The sequence below is a fragment of the Myiozetetes cayanensis genome, unplaced genomic scaffold (genome assembly GCF_022539395.1).
Source record: "Myiozetetes cayanensis isolate MyiCay16 unplaced genomic scaffold, myiCay2020 scf1, whole genome shotgun sequence".
Classification (NCBI taxonomy): Eukaryota; Metazoa; Chordata; class Aves; order Passeriformes; family Tyrannidae; genus Myiozetetes; species Myiozetetes cayanensis.
The window spans coordinates 64,972,325-64,998,835 of NW_026086604.1; the positions used below are offsets into that span (position 1 = coordinate 64,972,325).

The 26,511-nt window shown below is 39.5% G+C and overlaps 1 protein-coding gene across 4 annotated transcripts in view; it reads left to right on the forward strand.

Annotated features, from left to right (window-relative positions):
• EPB41L4B (erythrocyte membrane protein band 4.1 like 4B) overlaps positions 1 to 26,511 on the forward strand; it is a 170,823-nt gene that overhangs the window by 71,421 nt on the left and 72,891 nt on the right. For 3 of the 4 annotated variants that reach the window (XM_050330019.1, XM_050330029.1, XM_050330040.1), the window contains exons 7-16: positions 2,276 to 2,396; positions 3,010 to 3,097; positions 3,640 to 3,728; positions 3,967 to 4,036; positions 4,209 to 4,378; positions 4,479 to 4,588; positions 6,603 to 6,633; positions 7,140 to 7,173; positions 8,181 to 8,248; positions 26,051 to 26,232. In XM_050330019.1, coding sequence (XP_050185976.1) covers positions 2,276 to 2,396; positions 3,010 to 3,097; positions 3,640 to 3,728; positions 3,967 to 4,036; positions 4,209 to 4,378; positions 4,479 to 4,588; positions 6,603 to 6,633; positions 7,140 to 7,173; positions 8,181 to 8,248; positions 26,051 to 26,232 — 963 coding nt within the window. Of the gene's footprint in view, positions 1 to 2,275; positions 2,397 to 3,009; positions 3,098 to 3,639; positions 3,729 to 3,966; positions 4,037 to 4,208; positions 4,379 to 4,478; positions 4,589 to 6,602; positions 6,634 to 7,139; positions 7,174 to 8,180; positions 8,249 to 11,243; positions 12,488 to 26,050; positions 26,233 to 26,511 lie in introns of those variants that run through there. The other variant, XM_050330049.1, reaches the window with a different exon arrangement.

Sequence of the window (26,511 nt, forward strand, 5' to 3'; positions counted from 1 at the left end):
AAGTTGCTCTGTTCCAGTAATTCTTTGTTTCCAATAGCAGTTTTCAAGGTTGGTGTTTTGAATGAATCATCTTTCAAACGTAGTGTTGGTTAGTTGCCAGTCCTGTGAAAGAAATGAAGCAGATACATAATGGTATGCTTCACTTAGAGATTGTCTACAGAAAGGTTGTCATCAAACTTGAATTGTCACTGTTACAGTAAGTTTTTAACTACCTCATTGCTGCTGGGTAGATTTAGTGTTTTACTAGATATACTCCACCCCACAAAAAAGAGAATAGGTATGCCAAAGCATGATACTTTGTCATAAAACCACAAATAAAAAGATGGGTCTTCTACTTTGCCCTTGTGTTGAAAAATATTAGTGTTGGTGAGTCATTCAAGGAATGTAATTCTATGAGAGTAGTGACAGCATCCTCATACAGAGCCTGCGACAATCCCTTCTGCTGCCTTGCTACCCTATGCAGGGAACTGGTGAAACTCTTACTCTGAAGATCTATTTGTTAGAGATCAAAAAAATTAGATAGTTTGTTCCCTTGAAAAGAAATAATCAGTGAATGCAGCTATTGAGAAACAAGAGTGATATTCTTCTTTTACCTCATACTACTACTTTGGCTTTTCTGTGTATCTTTTGTCCTACAAGCTCATGATTCTTCTTATCATTCTGTGTTCTCTTTACAGCACAGTCAGCCTTCATTCCCCACTTTTTCTCTCAGTTAACTAGTAGAGAAATCTCCCATGTTTTTCCTAGATGGTTGTCAACATATCAAACTTCAGATTTTTACTTTTTTTTTTCCTCTTGAAGTCCTCCTTGCTAATGGGTTTTCTGTGGGTCCCTTTTGTATACTGGAGACTGGACTGCTGGTAATTCTTAGCAATATCTGTGTTAAATACTACTTAACACAGATATTCAGCTTTGATGAAACAGCCATAGAGCTGAAATATCTATTAAGGAAAAAGTCTTATAAATAGGAATACTGTAACAGTCATCATAGAAGATGACTGTTTAGAAAAAAAAATTGTGTATGGGGCAGTAATTATTAGAAATGAAGATCAATGAACTCAATTTATTTAATATCCTCAGGACTGCTAAGTGTTTGAGCAAAGCTCAAGTTCTCAAAACTACCTAGTGGGTGGTGTCAGTCAACAGACTGCATTTTGCGTGTAACTTCCTATATACTACTGGATCCTGCTAGGCATTTTTGAAGTCTGAGTGTGAATTAAATTTTTGCAACTGTTAAGTGTAAAGGAGCCCTAAAGCAATAAAACAGCTTTGTTCAGGGGATTTAGTTTCCCTCTGCCTTAATTTTAGTTTTTATTTTGGTAGTAATACTAAAATACTGCTACTACTACTACCACCAAAATACCACTACTGTTTGGTAGTAATAGCAGTAAACGGTTAAGAAACACCAACAAAGGCCTGGCTGGGGAATCAAATCATATGTCAAATGACATGTGATATTACTGAACAGTGTCTCTTCTACTGATGTTTGCCACACAGCCCCAAGGCAGTGATGCTGCAGCCTCTTTGTATAGCTGAGAGGCTCCATGAGCAAAGCATGTCACAGACACAAGACAGTTAAGTTAAATCACTGAAATGCTCAGCACTTACATCTCCTGCTGAGCTCACTGGAACTGGCAAGTGTTCTGCTCCTAGAAAAGAAAATACCAGGGCCTAAGCATATAAGTAGAAAGCAACACCTCTCCAATTATGTTGATGTTTCAGCATTTCTTTCCTTAAAAATTACTTAATCTAAATATTATACCACCACTGTGGTTTCAAAAAAACTGCACAACTTTATCACTGCTTTCACAAGACCAGGTATTCCCTTCATATTTTGGCATGAATAGTAACATAACAAAGCATGCAGTAAAATGGGAAGTGTTTTGGAATGAAAATTATGCAATGAGAGGAAGTAACAGTATGGCCTTGATGATTGTTTTTAATAGAAACTTTATTTCCTTTAAGTGCTTTAAAATCCACAGAAGCAGCTCCAGTTAAGCTGGTTTAGTTATAACATTCTTGAATGTCAGAATTCTATCCCATAACCAAACGCTGCTCCTGCAAATGCGTTTATCTGACTTCTGTTGTAAAATCTGGTTTTAATTTCCTGGGCTGGGAGTGGCAGAATGGGGTATTAACTTAAAATGTTGGCACAAATACATTCTTCTACAACATACTCAAAACCTTCTGTCCTTGTCTTTCTAGAAATAATGGAATTAAATGTTTCTGATCATCCCAAGATCTTTAATATTTTTAACTTCTCGATTGATTTCAGCTGAGCTGGGAGAGTGTGAGCACCCTGAGCACACACCAGAGCTTGTGTCTGAATTCAGGTTTGCACCAAACCAGACCGAAGCAATGGAATTTGACATTTTTCAGAAATGGAAAGAGTGCAGGTAGAGTACCTGTGTGGGAGTGGGGTCTCTAACAGTCTCTAGTGTGGGCTTTCTTCTCTTCCAAAGTCAAACCCCTTCAACAGACATGAAATGATGATTATGTTTGTCAGTTGAGAAGTATTGATCCTTCCCGTTCTCTAGAAAAGCAAGCAGTAATTTAGAGAAGGTTGCTGGAGTGAGTTTTCATTTTTTATTAGTTTTTCTTTGAATTATTTTGTAATAATTTAAGGAGTCAGATCTTTTTCCTGTTTATGTTGCAAATAAATCCCCTCTCTCTTTCTCTCCTTCTTTCACACATGTGAACATAAAGTTTTGTGTTCAGGGAGGTAGCAAACAAATTTTCCTATCTTTTGTTAATAAATACGGTACATTTCAGTGATGCTGTGTTACCTGAACTTTTATCCTTATTGGCAGTTTGAGACCTTTTTCTGTTTCGTCCCTGTGATTTATTTTCATTTGGAGGGAGGAGTGTAAAAATGTAAGCTAAGCTTGAAATACCATTTAGTGTCATTAAGATTAAGGGCCCAAAGAAAAGCATTAGGAGATTGAATTTTAAAGCATTTAAAGTGGACATAAATTTTTTTACCATGAAGTATACGTTTTATGTTCATAGGGGAAAGAGCCCGGCGCAGGCTGAATTGTGCTACTTGAACAAAGCTAAATGGCTAGAAATGTATGGTGTAGATATGCATGTAGTTAAGGTAAGATCCATGTGATAATTTTATCAGTGTGGGGTCCCTGCCCTTGTGTGGGTCAGTGCCTGAGGGGTGTTCTTGTTATGGTGTGGGTTGCCCTGTGGTCCCTCAGAAATACTTCCCACCTGCAGTGCTCCTCCCGAGGGTGCTCCTCCAGCCGTGCTCCCACAGTGTCCCTTTCCGCATGCCCTTTTCTGTGACCCTCAGTTTCTTCCTGTTGTCTCCTTCCCCTGGCAAGTGCTGCCTGCTCTTAAACACGGGTGAGCTGAGGTGTGGGCTCCCCTGGCTACAGTGTTGGTGTGGGTCAGTCTCCACGGGCCTCAGAGCCACCTGGGGCAGCACGTGGCCCCCTCCCACACAGGGCACCCTGCAGCCTCCTGTTGCCAGTTTGCGCCCAGTGCAAGGTGCATATTCCTCTGCTCATTGACGTTAAAAAAATATGCAAACTTTACGGTTTAGTTTAAGACGTATGGATTTTGCGATGCTACTGTTAGCGAGGTTTGCGCTGATAATGGCATATTGATTATTTATTCTGTGCTTGGTTGCAGGGAAGAGATGGTTGCGAATATGCTCTTGGACTGACACCAACAGGCATATTGATCTTTGAAGGAGCCAACAAAATAGGCTTATTTTTTTGGTAATCTGTTTTTGTGTCATATTCCTTTCTGTTAAAATGCTAAAATCTTTCTCCTTTACATAATGAGACCTTGACTGTATTTTGTAATTTAGGTTGAATCTGCAAGTTTGAAATCTGAAGGTCAAATCTGGAGATAGATTGGCCTGGTTAGAAGTACCACTCTCAAATATGAAATAGTTGCAGAAATAAAATTATTCTAATATTTTTTAATTTTATTCTTTTTACTTCTTGTGTTTAGGCCTAAAATCACAAAAATGGACTTTAAAAAGAGCAAACTAACACTTGTGGTTGTAGAAGATGATGAACAGGTAACTTTTTTCCCTTACTAGGGCCTGATCCAACAAAGTGTGGTGTGTGCTTAGGCTGGTAAGAACACAAGGGAGGCTCAGCACACTGTTGACCCAGGCTGTATTTCTCCTACCAAGGACAATGACTAATACCATGCATGCCAACTTCCAAAGCTTTTGTTTCTGCATTTAGGGCAGAGAGCAAGAGCACACATTTGTTTTCCGGTTAGACAGTGCCAAAACGTGCAAACATTTGTGGAAGTGTGCAGTGGAGCACCATGCTTTCTTCAGATTGCGAGCCCCAGCAAATAGTAAATCTAGTAGATCCGACTTCATAAGGCTGGGATCACGCTTCAGATTCAGGTATTTAGAGAAGTAACAACAATATTTATGTTTATAAAATGAGTAAATACTGCATCCAGCAGAAGGCACTAGTTTACTTTGTTTATTTCTGTATTTTAAGTGGGCGGACAGAATATCAAGCCACACATGGGACAAGATTACGCAGAACTAGTACATTTGAAAGAAGGCCCAGCAAGCGATATCCTTCTCGAAGGCATTCAACCTTTAAGGGTAAGTGTTTTTACACGTGTTCACTGTAGTGATCATGTAGGTGTCCTGTTAACTCATGGAAATGTCGTATTACAGTCATGACATCTCTACCACAATATAAAAAGAAAAATATGTCAGATCACCTAAAACATCAGAAGGTCCATGGGTCTTTTTTTTGTCCAAAGTCAGAGTTGTTTCCACCTTCTGGTTTTAATCTCTACCTACACTTAATTCTTCCACCCCCATGTAAGGAGGAGGTTTCTTTTGTGGCTCCATTGGGGAGGAAAGAAAAGTTGTAGCAAACCCAGTAAGGGAAAGCAAGTCACATTTTCTTAGGAGAACTGCATATGTTATGGGGAGTGTCCAAAAGCCTCACTGACTTGCTTATCTAACCAGACAATTTTAGGGTTATTGAGCAATCTCATTATGCAGTTGTGGCTACTTTCCTGACTGTAATGACATGTTATTCACCTATCCAGACTCTGACCTTAGCTGCCTTGCCCTGAGAGTTATGCTGAGATATGCTGAATTTGAATGGTATGGCAAGGAATTGATTTCTTTGTGGGTTTGTAATTTGTCCTTACAAACTTAAGCTGAGATTTTTGTTCCTTGTAGAAAAACATAGGAAGGACAACCCCCTCTAAATTCTATATTTCTTGAGCCTGAAGGTATCGTTGCTGTATGGAGCAGGGTGAGCTGATGTTCCTTAGAATGTTTTTGCACTCCTTTGCATTCCCAGAATATGAACTACAGTTATATGAACAATCCTTGTGGTATTATGGGGACATTTGTTTCTCATGGACAGTAGATGGAAAAGGGTAACAAGCATGCATGCTTTCTAGAGGCTGTGACTCCTATCCCACTTCCTTCCTTGGTACATGTAAGGAGTTTTTTTAATGGAAGTGCAGATTTTTTAAATTTGTGAGGCACTGTTAGGTGATACATGAGAGCCAACTATATAGTGTGGGTGATGCCATAAGTGAAAGAATGAATTCTTTTAATTTTATTCTTGCAGTTACAGGATCTGTCAGACCTACAGGTCATACCTTGTGTCTCAAGCTTCTGTGCTTATGTCTGTGAGACAGAAGGAGAAGAGAGAGTGTGTGGTTTATGCTCAATTACTTTCTCTGTGCATTACAACCAGTGAGAGCTTCTGTCATACCCAGATGATCTTCCTTCAGAGAGCTCAACAGCATGTTTGTTAAGTTAATGCAAAAACTTCCTGTAGATTGTCTTTCATGCATCTCTTGGCCATTGAGACCTGTATCTAGCTGCAGCCCACAAGGGTTGGACTCTGTTCTAGCTCTGTCTCTTTGAGACTTCTGCAGTCTCATTATCTTTGTTACCCACTTTCTGCATTCAGCAGACACTTGGATTTTCAGCTGTATCACTGACAGTTTTCAGTGGTCTTGAAAAACGTGTTGTTTGTCATGAAAAAGAGATGATACATCCCAGTTACTCAACTTCCTTCTTCACCATTCTTTCCAGCCTGTCTGAAGCATAAGCCAAGACCTTGTTGCTCAAGATTGCTCAGTGCCTTCCCAGATTCCCAACTGATGGGCTGTTTTGGCTACCATTTTTCCCTCTAATAAGACACAGGCCATTAGCAGCTTTGTGAATTCTCTGGTTTCTATAAGATATTGACAATTTCTACAAGGGATAGTTTCTGATTTCCAAGGGACTCAGTGGTACTGATATGGTAGCTTACAGTAAGGTCAGAAAAGTAGTGTTCTGATTGTGCAGAGCATACTCTGCCAGAAGTCCTTTTGTGACATTTGGGAAGGATATGCTTGTCTGCTGTCATCTCTGAATGGCTTTGGCTCTTGCAGGACCATAGGAAGGTTTGTGTCTGTTTCATACTTTAGGATCTTGCATAGGACTGCTAGAAAGCACAGGGCTGCACTTGCCATTCAGACACTTTTGTGCAAGTATGAGGACTCACTTAAGTCTAGTGTAACAACTCTTGTAATCACAAGAGCTGCAAAATGACTGATATTTCACCTGTCTTAAGGTTTTATGTTTCTTTCTTTTTAAGCAAACAATCCCGTGAAAGCAGCACAACTGTGGTAAGTGACTGCCCAAGTTCTCTCTATCTCTCAGTTGCTGTTGTTGGGCTAAAAAGATTCTGAAGATGATTTCTGCGTTAGGATTTACAGAAACAAATTTTTTGGTGTGGGATGTATTGCTTTGGCACCTATCGTTATGCAGCACCAGATTCTTCTTGGGGACTGTCTGTGAGGCTTTAAGTGCTTCTGTTATTTAATATTTTTTTTTTAATTTTTATGTTTGAGATCAGACTAAAATAAAACATATTTCCTGTTTTTCACTGCTCTTATGTTAGCTTATCAAGCATTATTTGTTCCCATATTTAAAATGTAAAGTGAAGAAAAGAATTTCTCACCCTCTTTCACGTACTAACTGCTGTGGTGTATGTCTTGAATAAAATATTAATGTCCTTAAGGATATGAATTCTACTTTACTGTAATACTTCCCTGAAGAGTAGAACCCTGAAATATAAAATATTGTGACATAGATGTACTGTTTACATAAAGATAATTTTTTTCTCTCTTAGTGCTAAAAGTACTCCTGAAGTCCATAACTACCAGGTAAGAGCATAACAATTGTAGAAGAAAGTGCTGTCATTTTCATATTTAGTGGTAAATATTTTTGCTCTTTTTAATTAGTACATCTGTTCTGCTCCCCTTTCCCACTTACTCTGGGGTGAGATTTTCTGAGGTGGTTCAGAAATAAACAGCATCACATTTGGGTTAAGGGGAAAGAAGAGGGACTCTTCTCTCTTTCTTACCCTGTGTTCTTGAATGCTCTGCAAGCTGATTACGCTCCATTTGTCATCCTCTTTCCCTTCCCTTTCTGTGAAGGTTAAATCCTTTGGGACTGTGAATATGATGGGCCCCAGGAGACTGCTCTGTGAGCAAGCTTTTGTCTAGAGCAGCCTCTCACATTGGATGATCCGTGACAATTTCGAAGTTGCAATTATCTTCCTCATACAAAGAGGGAGTTCATTGCTGGTCAGATGTGTGTTGGGTTTTTTCTATACACTTCAGGAAAAACCTTGCCTGGTTTTCATCTGTGATATTGGCAGTCAGTGGTACTGAGAAGGAAAGCTGTGCTTTCTTCCAAGCTGGGTATGTGCGTGAGAACTTAGTCTTAACACTTTTTATTAAAACCCTCACTAGTGATTTTGTTTCATTATTTCTCCTCGAGATCTCATGGATATGAGAGGGAAATGCTGTCACAAAAGATAGGTGACCTTCTGAAGACTGCTATTATAACAGTAACCTTTCTTACTCTCCACCTCTGATTAAAGTTGACATTTTTTTTGATATGCTTTCTACGAGAAGCAGTAGATGTGCCAGGTGGTCTGTCAGACAGAAAAGCAATTTTCTTTGCATTTTACCATGAGTGTGTCCCAATGAGCAAGCTCATCACCAAGAGGCTTTGTGTTTGTGCTTAATGACATGGGAGAAGGTCTGAAAGAGTAGGGTTTCTAGGGCTCCCTGGGAGCATGTTCCTCGTGGCTCCAGGAAAAGAAAATGTTAATAGGAAGTTTTAATATTATTTCATTAACCAGGTTCAATGTTTTCACTTGCAGCCACAGTATCATCCTAATATACATCCTGCTCAGCCACACTGGCATCCACACACACCTGTGAACGTAAGGTAAGCAATCCTCACTTTGCAAAAAAGATGATTACTTCTTTCTTTGCCTTAATCAGTATGGAGCTTTGGTACCATGTTGGGCAATTCTCTGCACATGAAAAGCAAACAGAAGTATGAGATGTAGAGACAGTATTAAATAACTTCTGTTTAGGTTTTGCTATGGAATATCCTAATCTCCTTTTTTTCCTGGTTGATATTTCATGCAGAATTCGAAATAATACTTCAGTGATTTCCTATAGGGAGTATGTTGGATAGGGAGATGCTCAGTAGCTTCAATAAAACTAATTGCAAATTGATCAGTATTTAATTTCCTGAGACAAAGAAGCAGCTCATTTTAGTGTGAAGTTAAGTTATGAGTAAGCAGATTCTTGCAGTGCAACACTTATCATCTTTTGCAGAAATGTATATGGGAAAATAACAAGTACATGGAACAATTTAACAAGCACTTTACAGATAATTAGTGAAATTATAACACTGAGTTTTTGAGAACTGTTTCATAAAAATATTCCTGCATGTGCTATTGTGCTATCTTCTCGCATACTTTTTTATCTTGTAGCTAGTAATGAGAGAGATTGAGTGAAAAGAAATTTTGGAAGAAATTCAGTCCAATTAAAACCACCTTGGTGGAATGCACAGTGGAGGCATGCACCTGCCAGTGGATATGCGTCTATGCATTACACGTGATGAAAGTCAGCTGCTATTTTACCCTAATAAGAAGTAACACTTTTAGGTGACTCACTTTTTTTTAGACAAATAATTACTGTCTTCACTGAAAAATACCAATACCCTAATCTTCGTTCCTACTCATCTAACATTTATATCCTTACACCAGAAGAGGTAGACTTTGTTTTTAGTGTGGGTAGGCTCTGGAGATTAGGCTGAGCTTAAAATGTATGAAAAGACAATTTGGTCTGAGTTGGAGTCTGAGAATGCAGGAAAAAGGCAAGTATGTTATCAGAAATACTTACTAGGCAGAGAAGCAGACATAGGCATTGTCATCTCAAAATTCCTAGCACATAGCAGTAAAGCAGATGCTACATTTATGCTAGAAACAAGAGACTTGAAGTTGGGTAATTACCTTTGCCTATATTTCAGTTTTAGAAGTCTTCCTGATTTTAGGGTTTACTTGTCCATTTTATTATGCATGATTTAAAATGTACAATTTCACATCACAGAAGAGTGGTTGCCAAAAGAAGTTTTTAATGATTTTATAAATCATTTGAGGTTTGGGTGAAATTTTTCCCAAGATTTCATCACTTACAATACTAGTCTGTGACATTTTAACGCCAAATAGCTCCCCTGGAACAGAGTGATACTGAAATAACACAATAATGTATTGTAATATGTGTAGACAACCTTCCCCTTCAGCCCCTCCACTGCCTGGGCAAAGACTAAGGTCAGTGAAATATGAACAATGGCTTTTTTTACAGCAAGGCTTGTAAAGCTAAAAACAAACAAACAAAGTATTTAAAAGCTCAGTCATGCAAGCTCAGTAAAAAAGGTGCTCAGAATTTTTGTCCCAGTCAGGGGACAGTGTGTAGGTCAAGTGGAAGCTTCAGCTTACTCTAACTTGGAGTTGATGTGAAAGAATTGGACATTTAACATCTGGGATAGCTTGACTTGGAAAAGATTAATCCATTCAACCATGAATTTGAGATCAAGCTACAGATGTATGAAATTCTTTCTGCTGGGCATGAAAGTCTAGAATGGGCAGGAGCTGGAATAAAACCACGTGTGCAATATGTGTTATATATGGAAGTTTTGTTGAATAACTTGTGAAATAGTATGTGGAATTGTCTCAATCTTCTTAGTGACGTTAGTTCAGTGAAATTATTTGTTTGCAGTTAGCTTAATATTTAACCTTATGAAAAAATTAATTCCAATTAGCAATTGTCATTATATAACTTTAGAATATTTCCAAAAATGTCAAGTCTAAACCTGGCCTGTGTTTCTGCTACTATAAAAAATTACCAGAACCATAGAATGGTTTGGGTTGGAATGGACCTTAAAGATCATCTAGTTCGAACCCCCTGTCATGGGCAGGGACACCCTTCACTAGACCAGGTGGCCCAAAGCCCCACCAGACCTGGCCATGAATACTTCCAGGGATGGGACACTTCTCTGGGAAGCCTGTTTCAGTGCCTCACCACCCTCACAGAAAAGAATTTCTCCTATATGTATAATGATTGCAACATCATTTTTGTGATAGGGGAATCTTAAATATCGTGGTTTCTACATAGTGTTCAAAATTTCCATTTGTTTATTTATTCTACACTCCCCAGCAATGATTCAGGAGACACTGTAGGAGAGGATGAAGTTAGTATCTCAAAACACCAATAAGTAATAAACAAATAATGAAAAAAATATTTTTTCCTTATTTTTTCCTGTGAAACTTCCTTTTGCGAGTTTCAGTACATAGTTGGAGAGAAATACCTGTACTAACTGTAGACTGGAGGTGTTCATCTTAAGAAAATGGGCACGTGTAACTTATAGGCTACTCCAGTGTAATTAACTGCACCAGTGCCAAAGGAACGGCAATAACTACAGAACAGCAATTTCCATTCATAATAGGATTGCTTTCTCAACTTTTTGGGCTTTAAGGGTATACTTTCATGAACTCAACTTTTTGCATGATATGTTTTACTTTACTTATTTTTTGCACATATTTAGTTTTCCCATAGCCTTCTCTTCTCTCCTCGCCATCCCTCTGGGATTCAGGAGCATTGATGTACTATGCTTGTCTGTAACATTGAAAACAGAGAGGGTTTTTAATGATTGAGCTCTGATTGAAAGCCAATTTTGAAATCAGCTAAAACATTGCCAGTTGCTTCAGTGGGTTCTACCTTGGACCTATAGGTGCATTTCCCTCTCTTACTGATGCTGCCAGTCATTCCATGTGCATGCTTAGCACTTGCTGGATGAGCTGATGTTACTGTGTAGCACTCCTAAGTTTACTTCCATTTCTCACTAACCAATAACTGTGCAAATGGTACAGGCCACCCTATCATGATGACAGGCCATATTGGAAACCCCCCACAAGTGGAGAGGACAGCAATTTACGGTATATCCAGGAACAGAACCAGAAGAATTTAGGAGGAGTCCAAAGCATGGTGTACCAGGATAAACTCATGACGACTCTCTGAAAAACAGCCATCTTCATTTCACCTGCCATCTTAGATGATCATTGCATTCCATGGTCCTTGTCTGTCTGCACTACGTTTAAAGTGTATTGTGCATAAAGTGTGTGTCTTTGTATGTACATCCATCCTTGTTTAGTGTTCATGGACATTCTTGGGAAAAGTGTTCTCCATATCTTTGTTTAAAAAAAAAAAAGTCTTGAAAAACCTTTTGTGAATTCTGGTAAGAATTTTCAGTACCCTGAGACCAGAAATATTTCTACCGTTTTCCAAATCTGTCACCCTCTGCCTGCTGTTGAAGATCAGCCATTTGTGCCTTAGTTATTTTTATTATCTTATTTCTTTTGAAATAAGTAGGTGAAGTTTGAAAACCTTGATTTTAGCTGACATGCAAATAGGAGTTTGGAGGGAGATAAACAGAATCCACATTGGCAATCAAAATGGCTTGTGGGCCACCAACAAAGGGAGCCTACTGAGGTAATTATAGGTTCAGATGTCATTTCCTTTTAATTTTTGTGTTCTGCAGAAAAAATAGAGGTGCTTACCTAATTTTGAAAACAAATATAGGGAAAGAACACTGTAAAGAACACTTTTTTTTATTTACTTACTGATTACATGGATAGCATTCCCCAAAACCATACCTGCTGCTATAAACGCAAGAATGTTAAAAATGAATCCTTGCTAAAAGGGTGCTGCTGGTGTCTTATATTTAATGTGATTATGGAAGTGAACTATACAATCACATAAAACTACCTACTGAGAACTTTTTCCTGAGTGGATTCAAAACACAGCACATAATTGGTACATTGCAGCATGAGGATGATGCAGTGAAATAGCTCTATTTTTTTAAAGTAAGATGTTTGCAAAGTTGAATGTACATTTTACAAACCGAGGACTTTGAATAGGATTGCCTGGTATTTTGATCACTTGCTGATTTTTTTGTTTTGTTTAAACTGGAAATCATAGTGCCATCTTCACTCGTGCATTTGTTTTAATTAGGCCTTATATCTGTGGTCTCTGAAGTTGTTGGAATGAATGAATCTTCATTTGGGATGTTTTTAAAATGAAGTAGTTTTTAACTTGATTTTGATAAATACACATTTATAAATGGCTATAACCATGAATTTTTTCAGAGCAAATTTGATAGTTTATAAGTTTTTGTGAAATATTTGTTTACAAATGCTATCTTTTAATATTTGTTTTGATCTGTCCTGTATGTGCTAAGTACAAATAAAAAATGTCAATCTTGTTGTTCTGATTATGCTGCATTATTTATTTTTTAAAGATTTTGGGGGAAGGTGGATAGATATAATATAATTTATGCTTGTACCTGTTTTGCCCTGTAGTCACTAGTGCTGTGGTGGATCAATGTTTTCAGTCTGTAGAGGAGGGGAAAACAATAAAGCAATTGTGCACTGAGATGTGAAAATGCCAGAGTAAGCCTAAGGTGTGTAATCACAGAGGCTAACTTTGGTTTCCCCAGATTAGTCTTCCTCTATTTCAGCAGCATTTTGTTTGAGAAAAGAAGAAAGAGAAACTTTGTTGGAACCACTGGAACAAAAGTCTAGTGTAGCTGATGCTCTGAAAGCACTCTGGAGGAGAGTTTTTTGAATACTCACATTAAAGTGGGGAGTTGGTGCTTCATGATTTGTACACCTATATTCACAATACAGTATTATTCTTGTCATATAACTTCATCAGCTTCTGTGTGGTTTGTTGTCAGTGTTCCTCCTTGTCATGTGGTGTTATCTGTGGTTTTCAGTTTGTTGTTGAAGGTGCACTGAAGGGATCTATTCCCTGACAGATTGCAAGGAAATACAGCACAAGGCCTAACCAGTCCTTAAGTGTTAAAATGCCTCATGCAGGATGTCTGCACATTGGTGAAGGACAACCTGTGGGGTTTGTGTGTTCTGCATTTTGTGTGTGTCACCTCAAGGGAAGCACTTGTCATTCTGCTTCTCTGGAGAAGGATCTCACACACTCTGCAATCCCCTTTCACGTTTTGTCCCACATCCTCCTTGCTGTCTGCAGAAATCTGTACCAGCAAAGTCACTGAGCGATCAGCTAGGTAAGAAGAGATCAATTTCTCTGTCCTTCCTTGCTCTAATCTTAGTTGGCTTCTTGTAGCTAATGGGCTAGGATGTGGTTGGAAAGAGGGAGTATATCTGCCTGTTTCTTCTCTAACTTCAGCATTGCTCTGACCTGTGCAGCTTACGTCACCTGAACAAAGGTGGATATGGATGGTATCTGTCTGAATAGGGTAGTATAAAAGACTTGCTTTAAATGTTAATGCACATTTGGAGTTTCTTCCCTAAAATCAGCACACTCGTAAGTCACAAATTGTTTTGAACGAGTAATGTAGACTTTGTGATGCTAGTATTACAATTTTGTGTTTGAAGCAACACAAACCACTGCAGCTGAAAACCGGTTTAAATGTGGAGAGGGGAGAGAGAAGAAAGGTGGAAAATGTTTGGTTAAGTCAGCTGTTAAATGTAGTAACAACTTCTGTTTAAAATATTAGGAAAGCTTTGGCAATATAAATCAGTGCTACATCTTAAATTCATGCTGCTACAGGAAGCCACTGATAGTTTATAGGCACAAACTCAATACACAGGCTTGATAGCCCTGGAATGTGAGTGTTTATACACTGTATTGAATTATTTTAACTAGGAGTTCCTCGTGAGGAAATGCTGCACAGTTTTTACCAAAGGGCATTCTAAGTCAGCACATTTTAAATGTGTTCTAAAATATACAGAGAATTTTTCTTGGAAAATAAAGCCTTGTGAATTGCCTGAAGGAGGTCTCACCTTCTGAATCCAAATGAAACATGTTCTCAGGGGTACCTATTGAACTGCATGCACAAACTTTCTCCACCTTGTTCTGAAGTGTGTTCATTGTGCAAGACTGAAACCTTATTTTTACAAGTCCAGCATACACTTGGAAATTTCTGTAATCTGATTACAGGTGATAAACGCTATCCTTGAATCATCTTGGTGGAGGGGACAAAGGGGAAGTCTGAGTACAGTGGTAGGCATTGGATAAATTACACTGAAGTCCACCATGTAATCACTTGTGTTCTTCTATGTGTTGGAGAATTAGTTGATACATCCTGGCTGAGGGTATCTTCTGATTGTCTCTCTGCACACCTTTCTCCTGCATTTAATAAAGCTGGAAACCAGTTCTTCCCTAGCAAGGCTACTTAACCTGGCTCTCCGCTCTGCGTGTTTGTATTTGCAGGGGCACTGCTTTTGCTCTATAATAACTCTGTAACTCTGTATGCTGTCCCCCAGGAGCTGGTGGGAGAATCAAAAAGCTGGTGACAACACATCTGTAACACAGGCTGAAATACATCGCTCTTCAACCCCAGCCAGGCCCTGGCATGCAAACTACTGACTAGTATTGAATGCTGAAATATGATACTGAGCTACAATACTGAAAGAGTTGTCACTTTCAGAGTATTGTTTTAGTGTGGGTTTTTTCTTTAAACTTTCATTTTCAGCTGATGTGACTCACAGGCAAAGTGAACAAAGGGATCAGGTTTTATAATGCATTTCTAAAGCTTGCAGCTGGGGGTTTTGCACACTTAAGGGGAAAAACCAGCAAGTCCTTCCAGACTCTTTTATCAGTGAACCCAGGTGCAAAATGACCAAGAAAAGGATTGTTTTCTCACATTGTGGATGGGAACAAAGCATATATTATGGCCTTGCAATGTAAAATGTAATTTTCTGTTCCTTCTGGACAAGCACTGCAGAAGATGTCTCTTCAGTTTGCAAGAGAAAGAGTGTCAGAACTTGCAAGTAATTTTGAAAATGGAACTTCAGGCTCTGGCAAGGAATGAGCTGGGGAACACTGAAGATGGCAGAGGAAAAATGAAACAGTGCATCACTTGCTTCTCAGGCATCAAAGCTGGTGAGATGGAGTTCTCTGAGGGGGAGGAGGAAGGCAGTTTGGCACTGCAGTCATCGGTTTCCTGAGGAGCAATCGTTTCAGTTTGTGTATCAAGCAGGCAGGCTGCTACTATCTAGCTTGAAGGAGAGAGGGTTCGATACACATGCATCTAACCTGACACACCAGATCTCTGGAAAGACTGTTGGTGATGAGTGGTTTTCCTCTTACTCTGCAAAGGAGAATCAAGGAAAACAGACCTGTAGGGGAAATGTTGTGATTGCAGCATTGCTAATGGTAGCCAAAGAAACCAACTGGCATTAGTGGACATAAATTAGGAACTGTATTTTTTAAATTGATTTGATGCAGTTTTTTAATTGATCTCAGGCTTTGTGTTTTGTGCTTTGAAAAGGGTCTGATCTACCAGGACCCTGGCTTCTTTTGTTAAGACTGTGCTAGCTGTGAAACTTCTTTGAGAGCTCACTTGAACTAGCACTCTACACCCTAACCAAACTTGTGCTGCATTGTGAGAATGGAGATTTTGAACTGTTTTAGAATAAATAATTTTTTGCCATATTACAGTCAAACTGCAAATGCTTGGAAAAACACAGTGTTCCTATGCTGCTCCCAAGTTTTAGTGTCGAAGAGCCTACAAGAAAGTCAGTCCTCCTTGCTCAGCAGACACCAGGCACACAGAAAGATACAGGTTTTGGACAAAACCAATCCTAGTCAAATTAGGTAAGAAAAAACATGTAAAAAGATGAGCACATTTTTCTGTCTGCCTCCTGCAGTAGAAAATGCAAAGCAATGTGTGGTAGTGATGAAGACCTTGTTTGGCTTCCCTTATTTTCCACCTACTGTTGTGCCTTGAAGTGACTGGCCCAAGAGTCTGCCTTTCTAAGTGTATGTGCTGTTGCTCTTGTTGCCACTGTATCACAAAAAAAAAAACAAACCCAACCACCAGACAAAAACTTGATTCAGTTGGAGTTCCTCCCTTGATATGATTCATTTTCAGTAATAAAGCTTCTGCAGACTGAATGCTGCTTTCAAGTACTTACTAATGACTGTTTCATGACTGTACTTTAAAACAAAACAGGTTTTTTTCAGTTGGTTTCATGAGTGTTTACCTGAATTTAATTGTAAAGTTCACGTATCAAGTCTCCCTGTGCAGTCCCCTGCAGATTTTAGTAGCTTGCTAATCAGAAAATACGAGCATGTCTGTAATAACTTTCATATTGCTTTTAATTCCTGCTTGTAATATATCTTCAGTTTTGAACAGGAAGAAGAGATATTTTGTTTTTTAAAAAAATACTTTATCTCACATCCAAGTTTCCTAAAGATGATTTTTTTTCCCTTCAGTTGGAGTCTTGACAGGCTTGGCACGCAGATTGATGGCGATAAAAAGTTCCACCAGCCTGATATCTTAGACCCGGTGTTACTTTCTTATTTTGTGTTTCTGAAATAATGGCTTTGTCTTGATTGAGGAATACCACTTTTCATTTGGTGACACCTTATCTTCCATGATGTGTTGCTTGTATCTCTTCAGAAGAAATCTAGTTTCTCTCTATGGAGAGAAGATGCCTTCTGAGAACTGAGGAATCTGCCAATTTAAAATTAAGATCAATGTTGAGCTAAGGCTACTGGGGAACCAGTGGAAGTGCCCCTGAGGTTCTGTTTTCAAATTTCTGCTTTTGAATGTACTGTCCTTTAAGTTTGTAATGTGCTTGTTGTTTTGGTTTTTTTCCCGTTTTCATCTTGCTCTTTCCTTTTCCTCTTCCCTTTCTTATTCCCTTTCCTTTTTATAGCACTAGTAGTATGACATTTATTTTTAAACTATCAAGCAGCAAAATCTGTAGCTCATCATATCAAAGTTGAAGATGTGTAATCCAGTACACAACAACAGATGTTTCATACAGGAACAGTTTGGAAAACCTGTAGTTCTTGGCTTACCAGTGTCTTATGTTGATGGATTATAAAAAGCAGTATTTCTTTTTTTTTTTTTTTTTTTAATGGAGGCAATGAAAACCATCCTCTACTTTCTGAGTCACGAAGCAAATGAAAGAAGTAGCCACCTAATTAGTAGTAGGAGGTATACTGATCTAATACAATTAAACTCTGGATAAGAAGCTAATTATTTATAAGTTACTTTTTCCTCCCTAAACCCATAACACTCTGTGGTGCAGTTATAATCACAGTGATTTACCTGCCATTACCAATTTCTGTAATTTTGTGATCCTTAGAGAAGTAGAAATACAAAACATTAATACATCTCTAGTGCTCTCTAAATTGTATAATTACATACAAATGAACTCAGTACCTAAACAGATGACAAGGTAGCTGTGTTTCTTTTCATCTCCAGGGGCCAAGGCCCTGAATATTAAGGCCTTGCTGGCAGGCAACGGGGCCAGCACCATGGTGCCTTCAAGCCATGTCTTTCTCATCAGTAGAAGAGTAGGACTCAGACAAGAAGGAAGAGCTCAGAAAAAAAAATGGGTCAGGGAAACAAAAAGCTCAAATAGAGGCTTTAGGAGATGCAGAGTTTTACAGTGGAATGTGCAACGGGAGGAACTAGAAAATGAAAAGCAGTGAAGTCTGCTAGAAACTCTGGGAATGGAGAAGACGAAAAGAGGCAAGGGAGCTTTGAGGTTTTAACATCTGTGTCTTCAGCACCTGGGGCTCACTGAATCAGTAGGCAAGGCTGATTTGAAGCAAACTTCAAGGAACTTCAGTGTAAAACAGAATGCTGCTTCTGCATCAAAAATTTTAGCCCAGGAGGGCTTTGTTTGTTATCATTTATTTTCAGATTCAACTGTTATATTTAATGTGCGTGTCTCATTCTCGATTTCTGACTTCAGAAAAAATACCCTGTGAAAATGGCTTTTAAGAAAGGACAGTTTCTTGCTGTAACTCAGATTAGTTGCCCAAATATTGCAGTGAGAACCTGCCCAGAGATAGTGCAGGTTGCAAGTTTGTAATTAAGAATCCCTTGCTGTGCTGAGTGATTGATTTTGTGTTAGTTTGACCCGCTAATGCTGTCTTTTAGTAGCTAAGTGAAAAATTCTGTCCTGCCTTCATAAGAGCAGCTTGCTGCACACTTTACCTGTTCATGTGCTTTACTGGTAATGTGTTAAAAGGGCAAAAATCTATAACCTAAACTGAAGTAAGTTGTGTGGCAATGGAGTTAGGTTTGTTCATGCTGGACTTTAAAGTTATGGGAAATTACTGAAAATCCAGAAGACAACATATTTTTTTGGAAAGCATTAGCAGTATTCTGAATAATTTAGAAGCATGAAACTGTTTGATTAATTTCTTTTAAAACAGGTTTTTACCAAGGAGTTTCAGCTTTGTAAGGACAGAGACAGAAGGGAGATTTTGTAAGATCGGAATATATTGTTAAGCCAAATCCAATGAATTGGCTTCAAGGCTAAAGTGATTATACCTGTCTAATCTACTAGATGCGAGGCTGCTGTGGTTCCTGCTTTCAGAGCCCAGCCTGTAGAGATGCTGGGCAAGCACCTGCATACACAAACAGCAGCTCACAAATGTGGGACAGCACAGGGAGCTCCATCCTCTGTGCATAAACCCCCACAGAAAATCGGACTACGGTTAAGATGTCATAGACTGTAGTGATTGGAGCTTGACCAGCCAAGCATAGTGGCCAGCAGCCTGCTTACGTGTGGCTGGTCACTTTCCTCACCTTTTCTCTTATTCTTCCCTGATGCACATGAATTCTTCTGTTTCCTTCCCTTGTCTCCTCTCAGTTACCCCTGCTTTTTCCTTGCACTGCTTCCAGTTTTTCTAAGTCCATACTCAAATTTCCCAAGGCTGCCTAGGTAGTTTGGATCTTATGTGGAGTTACTGATACGGTTTCCTAGACAGTGTTGGTCTTTCAGGGTTGTTCTCATGCAAGAGTCCCTGATATTCCCCTTGAGGGTTCTCGTGTAGCCCTACCATAACTACCCATGAAATCCAGCAATCCTTCAGGACATGCTCTGTAGCATTTGTTAGCTGCTTGCACTTTCATCTTTTGTGTCCAGCAGCTTCTTCCATCTCATCCCGTGATTTCTCACGTTCTCCTGTTATCTAAGCCTCAGTCCTGTGCCTGCTTCTCTCTCTCCATCCTTTGGCAGCAATCTGATACTGAGGGCAGTAGCGATGAGACAGGGATGTGCTCAACTCCTAGGACCTGAGTCGTTCAATGGGTTAAGTGATGGGAAAAGCTGTAACGTGGCTAGCAATCTGAGATCAGCTTCAGGCTGCATAAGAGGCCTCAGTTACTTGCTTGATTTTGTTCTTATTTTAACCTTAATTTAAGTTAGCGTGCTTGGATTAGCCACCCTGAGTTCTTTTATTTCCCAAGGACAGGCATACATTGTCTGCCTCTGTCTGAAAGGGGAATGCAGCACCGACTTGGGAGAGGATCTTTTCTGTCTTAGAAAATGTTATGCCTGCTTTTCAGAGTTTTTTTCATATACAAGGATATCTGGGACAAAGAATTTTTTTTTTGACAGGTGATCAAATATCATTAGCTATTGTTATTGTTAAGTAAAACCATTTCTAAATGAAGAAAAGCAAGTTTGGTTCCCCAGTGGGCATATTTTGCATGACAGTTTTGTAAGATAGATAGTATTTTTTTAATGATCTTTATGTAGATAAGGTGAAATCTATGAGGACAATGGCTTTATTGAGTCAAGATTTGTTTCTTGGTATTTTATTAGAACATGTGCTTTGCTGCAGTCTTTATTCTTCTTGTGGAAAATTCCAGATTACTCTTGCTTCAAAACTTACTTAGTTTAGCATTTTGTAGTGCGGGAAGCTCCTGCATATACTTTTATCTCCTACAGGAGAAATCCTCTGTGCTTACATCTCCGTTTCTTCATACGTTTTTTCCCCATCACCATTTTCTCTTTCTTTTCAGAGTTGTCTGGGAGAAGGCTTCTAGCTGCCCACTCTGCTTTCTGAGGTGTCTCTAGGAGTAGGTGGGGCCTGCTGGTCATCCCTAGCAGCAAAGGGAGAACTTTGCAACACAATATTCCATGCCTTCCCTCCCTAAAGGAAGCAAATGGGCCAGCTATGTTGTCCTGGTTTCAGAGCAGAGCATGGAAGTGTAACATGACTGTTAGCTTTAGTTATACTTCTCACAGTTTAGGAAGGCACTTCTGACCAGCAAAGAGATCTTGGTTACATGGTGCAGGAAAGAAAAGCAACATAGGTTTGGTTTTAGTGACCCCAGTTCTCCTTTACTTACAAATACCGATTGCTTTTGTATGTCCCAATCCTTGGCTGCAAAAATGAAACTTCATCCTCTCTCCTTTACAAGCAGTCCTCTGGCTGTGGTCTGTGCTCCTTTACTTTCTAACTCTGAGTCAAGTCTTTTGCTTCAGTCTGATAGTTCTGACCATTAATTGATACGCACACATACTGCCATCTTCCTACCCCCTCATTTCCTTTTCATTCCTCTCCAGAGGGACATTTTCAGAGTACGCAAAATTCCATGTCTCTCTGTGCCACTTGTCATGCTTTAGCAACACAACGGGTATGAGAGATTCTAAATATGATTAAAGCAAGTTTGACTAAAAATTCAGTGTGGTTTGTTTGGGGGTTTTTTAACTTCTTTTGAAGTGTGGGCAGGGAATAAACCGAAAGTCCCTTCTACTCCTCCACCACCCCCACCCCAACAAAGGGAGAGACTAAACCCGAAAATGAATGTTGGGCTTAGCATAGCTGTTAGGTCTCATCCCTCCAGCTGCCACACTGAATTTTCTCCTGCAGAGGCTGCTTTCACTATATACATGTTAATACATATATATGTTAACAGACACTGTTAACACTTTCCCTGACTGCCATTTGAGAGCACATCTAAAGCCCATTTTGATGCTGGAGAAGGTATCACAGCAAAATGATGATGGGTGATGCATCTCCCAGTGCATTCAATACTAAGCTAGCAGTGTGGATTTTGCTGCTGAAACCTGCACGAAACACCATCAGGCTTGTTCTGAACTCCAGGTGGTGAAGGATCAAGAGGGGTTGTGAACGTACTTGTGTAAAGCTTGAGGATTTTTAAATACTGGAAAATCGCAGTGGTTTGTTGCAGGAGGAATGTTCAAAGCATATAGAGGTGGATGTGGTAATTGTTGAAGGTTAGTTGTCGCAGTCAGACCTGGAAGCCTGGGATGTCTTTAAACTGCTGTTCAGCTATAGTAGGGAAGGTCTAAACTCTTGAAGAGTCATCCAGGAGGCACGATAGTTTGAGCCTGCTTTCTGCTATTGCCACCCCTAGCCTCCCGAAGGAGGGGAGAGAAGAAAGTTCCACTGTTGGTTCTCCAAGTGTAACTTCAGGCAGGTGGGAGATGCCTAGAGGAAGAGTGGGGGAAAGGGGAACATGGGCAGGGTGCATGAGTAAGCCAGAGGAAAGACGTTTCTTCAGGGCTACACAGTTACATTCTACAGGAGAAAGAGGATGGTAGCTTTGAGGATGACACGAAAAGGCAATTACTCTTTTTTAATAAGTCCCTTGTCACTCACAGGTTACACCAATGTGGGAGTCTTCTCATACCAGGCCTGTCATGGATGAGAGAAAAGTCCTGAATGGGTATTGACCTTAGCACATTAGAAAGAGTGGGGCACAGCTCAGGAGGAATGACAGTATGTTTGTGCTGTTGGGTAAGAGTAACCTGCTTCACAGCTGAGGTAGTAGGGCTGGAAACCTGGCCAGTTTAGGAAAGGTGTTCTTGAGAATAATATGTTAAACGTGAGTCAACAATCGCAGGCTATATAGAGAAAAACAAATGTCATGTTCCAGTGTCTAAACAGGAGTAGATCCTGTAGGACATGGGAAGCAACCCTTCCTCTTTGGAATGTGTTTGCAAGGCCTCAGCTGGAATGGGGTGTCCAGTTCTGAGCACCACATGTTGGAGGCAGAGCAGTGGGCAGCCAGATGAACAGGGGTGGCAAGATGTATCAGAGCTATAGGAAATGTGTGACCTGTGAGTGGCAACTGAAGAATTCAAAGCTCTTCCGATGCTGAAGGGCGATGTGAAGGGCCATTTTCAAAAACATAGGTTTCTATAGCAAGAAATAACCTTCTTACTGTGTCTGTGATGGATGGGAGAGAAAATAGCAGGCTTAAATTGCAGTAAAGGAGACAGAATAAACAAAGAAATATGCGCAGTCATAGTGAGACACTAAAATCAATTGCACAGGAGAGTCGTGGAGTCTCTGCTAGTGAAGGTGTTGTAGGTTCAGTTCAGCTGATCAATTAGGGTAACACAGACCTTGGTTTTGAGGGCTTTCAAAAACCTTTCTGTTCCCCATTTTCCTCTGTTCTCTTAACACTTACTGTATGTGCGAATCGCACGCTAGAGACATGGTTTAGTAAGGCAGTAGATGACTAGTGTACATGAAATCTAAGAATGTCAACTGAGAATAGCTTTTCAGGTAAAGTGTGAGGAGCATGAAATTGGAGCAGAGGAATAGTAATGTAAATAAAATTTTTTAAATGGAAAAGGTAATCAGAAGATACATGTTATTTGCCCTGTTCCTCGATATGCTGCCTTTTTGGTCCGAAGGAAGGAATTGTGTGTTTGAGTCTAAAGGCAACACCAACTATTTTGTGGACTTTAGGTGGCTTTTTTGAAGGGTCAGCCTTCAGTAACTGAATCCTCTGGAGTGCTTTGACTGAGTGAGGGACAAAGAAGAAAGAAATGTTTTCTTCCTTTACACAATAGCCTGTAGGGCCCTGCCTTATTTTCCTTGAAGGACAGGAATTGGTTGTATAAGAAGCAGCTGGAGCTTGTTGAGAAAACTACACTGGTAAATAACAGAGGGAAAAGGAAACCTGCAGGACAGCCAGTAAGCTGTTAAAAGGTGAAGCAAGGGTGTTACATTGGCATACTAGGATGGCCAAAATGCAGGTACAAGAGAAAGGATGAAAACTGCTATCTATCCATGTAATGCATGAAGTCTGAGAGCGTTACTTGGTGTCTGAGGAGCAAGTATGAATATCTGGAGAGCTTAGAATATGGTCAGAAAGTTGATTCGTTGAAACTAGTGATTTATTTACCTCAATGGATTGGGAAGGATGCATGAGCATATTTTCTATTCAGGTAAGCCAGATAGAAGCAAGCAATAGAAAGCAAAGTTAATGACAAAAAAATGCATTGAGGGGGAAAACATAAAGTCTGAGAATTGAAGACAGTGGAAGAACATAAAAGTAAGCAAAAACCAGATGTGATATATAGTAATAATGATGCCACCTTGTAGAAACTGCAGTAAGATGTCCAATGTGACCCTAAAATATACAGCAGAGAGTACACAGAAAAGGAATACTCATGGTATTTTTGTTGGAGTATTGTCAGCTTTTCTAGTCAACTGACTCTGGGGCTGCTGCAAGGTCTGTTGTTTATGATTGTTCAGTAACTCACTGGTCTAAGTAGTGAGGGTATGTGTGTAAAAGTCCACCCTCATATCTATCAGAAATGCAAGAGTTGGCTGACCACTGAGGTGAGTTTGCCTTAACATCTGTCAGTTGCTGTCAGCCCTGGAAAAGTTATCCTTGTAAATGGGCCGGCAGTTTGAACATGGGATTTCACATCAGAGTACACTGCCTGGGTATTGACACTCTGTCTAGGGCTTTGTGACCTGTCCTCAAAGATTTCAGTGCCCATCTGAACATCAGCTTTTCTGGGCCACCTCTTTACTTCTTTGAAGTAATGGTCTCCCTGCATTTTACATTTTACCTAGTGTGAGCTCTCCTCGCTGGGCAGTCAAGAAATACAACTAGTGCATTTGGTGCACATTTGCCCTCGTGCCAGAGGGCAGTTCAGTTGGCTTATTCAGTTGCTCAGCTCATTCCCATTTTAGCATGGAAGTTACCTCAGGACTAGTTGAAAATTTGCTAAACCGGCCTGCCAGTGGGTGAAATGAAAGGAACCCCCAAGCATGTGGGGGTTTATGTCTTGGAAAAAAAAATAATGAATTATAGTCTGAAAAAAAAAAATGTGCTGAGGTTTCGGCCCCAAACTGATCTTGTTTCCATAAGGCTTTTAACCATGTGAACAAAACCACCTATCCCCTCAGTCAAAAAAATGTCACTGTCACCATGGCACTTGAAGGGGGAGTGCAGGAGAGGTGCTACAATTAGTGTGCAATTTCATTAGCCTGTACCATTTTCCCCCTGTAGGCACTTGCTTGATTTGATTATAACAGTGAAGATATAGTGTGGTTTGAAAAGGCAGACCAGTCCTGGATTATCTGAGCTCACCAAAGCTGTCCCCTATGGATCAGACACCTATTTGTATTGTTTCCTTGCATCAAATATGGCATCAGAAGTGCCTTTATTGGCAGTGGTTGCTACATGGCGGGAACCTGCCAAGATTAATATACACAACATTCCCCTCCCCACCTCCTGCTTCCAAAAAGTAACCAGAATAAAAGTGTTATTCAATTACCACCCAGTAAGAAACCTCATGTTGTCAGAAGTTGTTACTAAGAAGACAGTGGTTACTAATGATGTACCCAGTTGCGTGCTTTAGTATAACTTTGGAAATTATACAGATGTGTTTATTTGCAGATGACTGGTTAATTTTGCTTTGAATCACTAAGTAATCTGCAGAGAACATATGTAGCAAGTAACTTAGGTATAATTTATTCATTGTTCCTTTAATTGTTCTGTATTCCATATTGTCATTTTTTTGGCTGCTCTTAGTAATAAAAGCAAAATGAAAATCCATGCAGCTGAAGATATAATTTCTTCAGCATTTTTCAAATAGTCAGGGGATTCATCTTTTCTTGGAATGAATTGATTTACTGCAACTACTGTCTAATGCAAGACTATAGAATAAGTTAAAACCTTATAAAAATTTTAAGCACTCCTCTGAGGAAAGCACAGTCAAGTAATTTGCAATATCTATGTAGAGTTATCTCAATCTTTTTTGTTTGTTGGAGTGGAGAGAAAATATCATTTCTAGAAATTCATCATCATTTCAAATAATAAACTGATACAGCAACCGTTAAAACTATTGAAGAAAAGTAGCAGTGTCATATGTCACCTCTGAGTTAGAGATAATGAATTAAAATGTCATTGTGTCCCCATTTCTCCATATATTATAGATTGATGATAGTTCTCCTGACTAAACATGTGCAAAAAAACCCAGCCAACCAACCAAAAAAAAAAAAAGGCACCAAAACCAAAAACCAAACCAACCAACCAACCAACCAAAACATACCCAAAATCCCCAAAATAGTTAGTGTATCAGCATAGTTCAGTTTCGTTTTTGACCAAGTGCTGTTTTGTTTATTGTTGCCTGTAAAATCTTTTATTTCCAATGGTATCTTTTTCCATTTTTTCCCCCAAGTTAGTCATTTTTTATACAGCTTTTTTACTCCAGAAGTGTAAAGAACTGAATTTTCTCAGGAATGTAATGTTATTCTGGGACTGTTCCTTGGTCTGGTCTTTGGACAATTTCACTTTAAAGGTGTGATTGTTTGCTGCCTGACACCTTTCCTTTCCTAGGGAAGATTCTAGCAGAGATTGTGTAGTGTGTAAAATCAAAAATAATTCTGATCCTAAAGTCATACTAACAAGCAGAGGCATTCTTTTTTCTCACCTGATGGATCTCATGTAAATAGAAAACTGTAAAGAGTTGGGATATACCTAGTTAATAGTTTTATTTACAAAAAAGGCATGCATTTCTTCCCAAGGAAGTTTTCACTCTATCTCTCCAAAATACAGTTGGTGCTACTGTTTACTGCTCTAATTTGAACTGAATTTATTTTGTAGCTATCCCTTGAACAACAGTGATCTGCACCAGTTCAACATTGAGGAGAATGGTGGAACACCATATACCACAAAAATGCCTGCAAGGCACCACCACCACCACCGCCATCACCACCACCATGCGAATTACAGCGCCCTTGCTCCCGACAACAAGGACATTGTTTCTGGAGTTCCAAACCCAACCAGTAAGTCCACTGCAGTGAATGTTGTTTCAGTAACTGTGCTGCTTTCAGGTTTGTCTCTGGTAAAGAGGGAAGGGAATGGAAAGGGGAAAGGGGAAAGACATACATTTTAGTTTTTCTCTTTGAGGAATATGTATCCTGTTATTATTTGCTAGCTTTGTAGCATGTGCAAATGGGACAAGATTTGCAATTTCCTGGCTTTGCTATGGGGTTTCAGGATTTGGTGTTAGATTGGTGTTCCATGGCTGAACAAATACCCAATTAGTCACAGATACTGAGTCT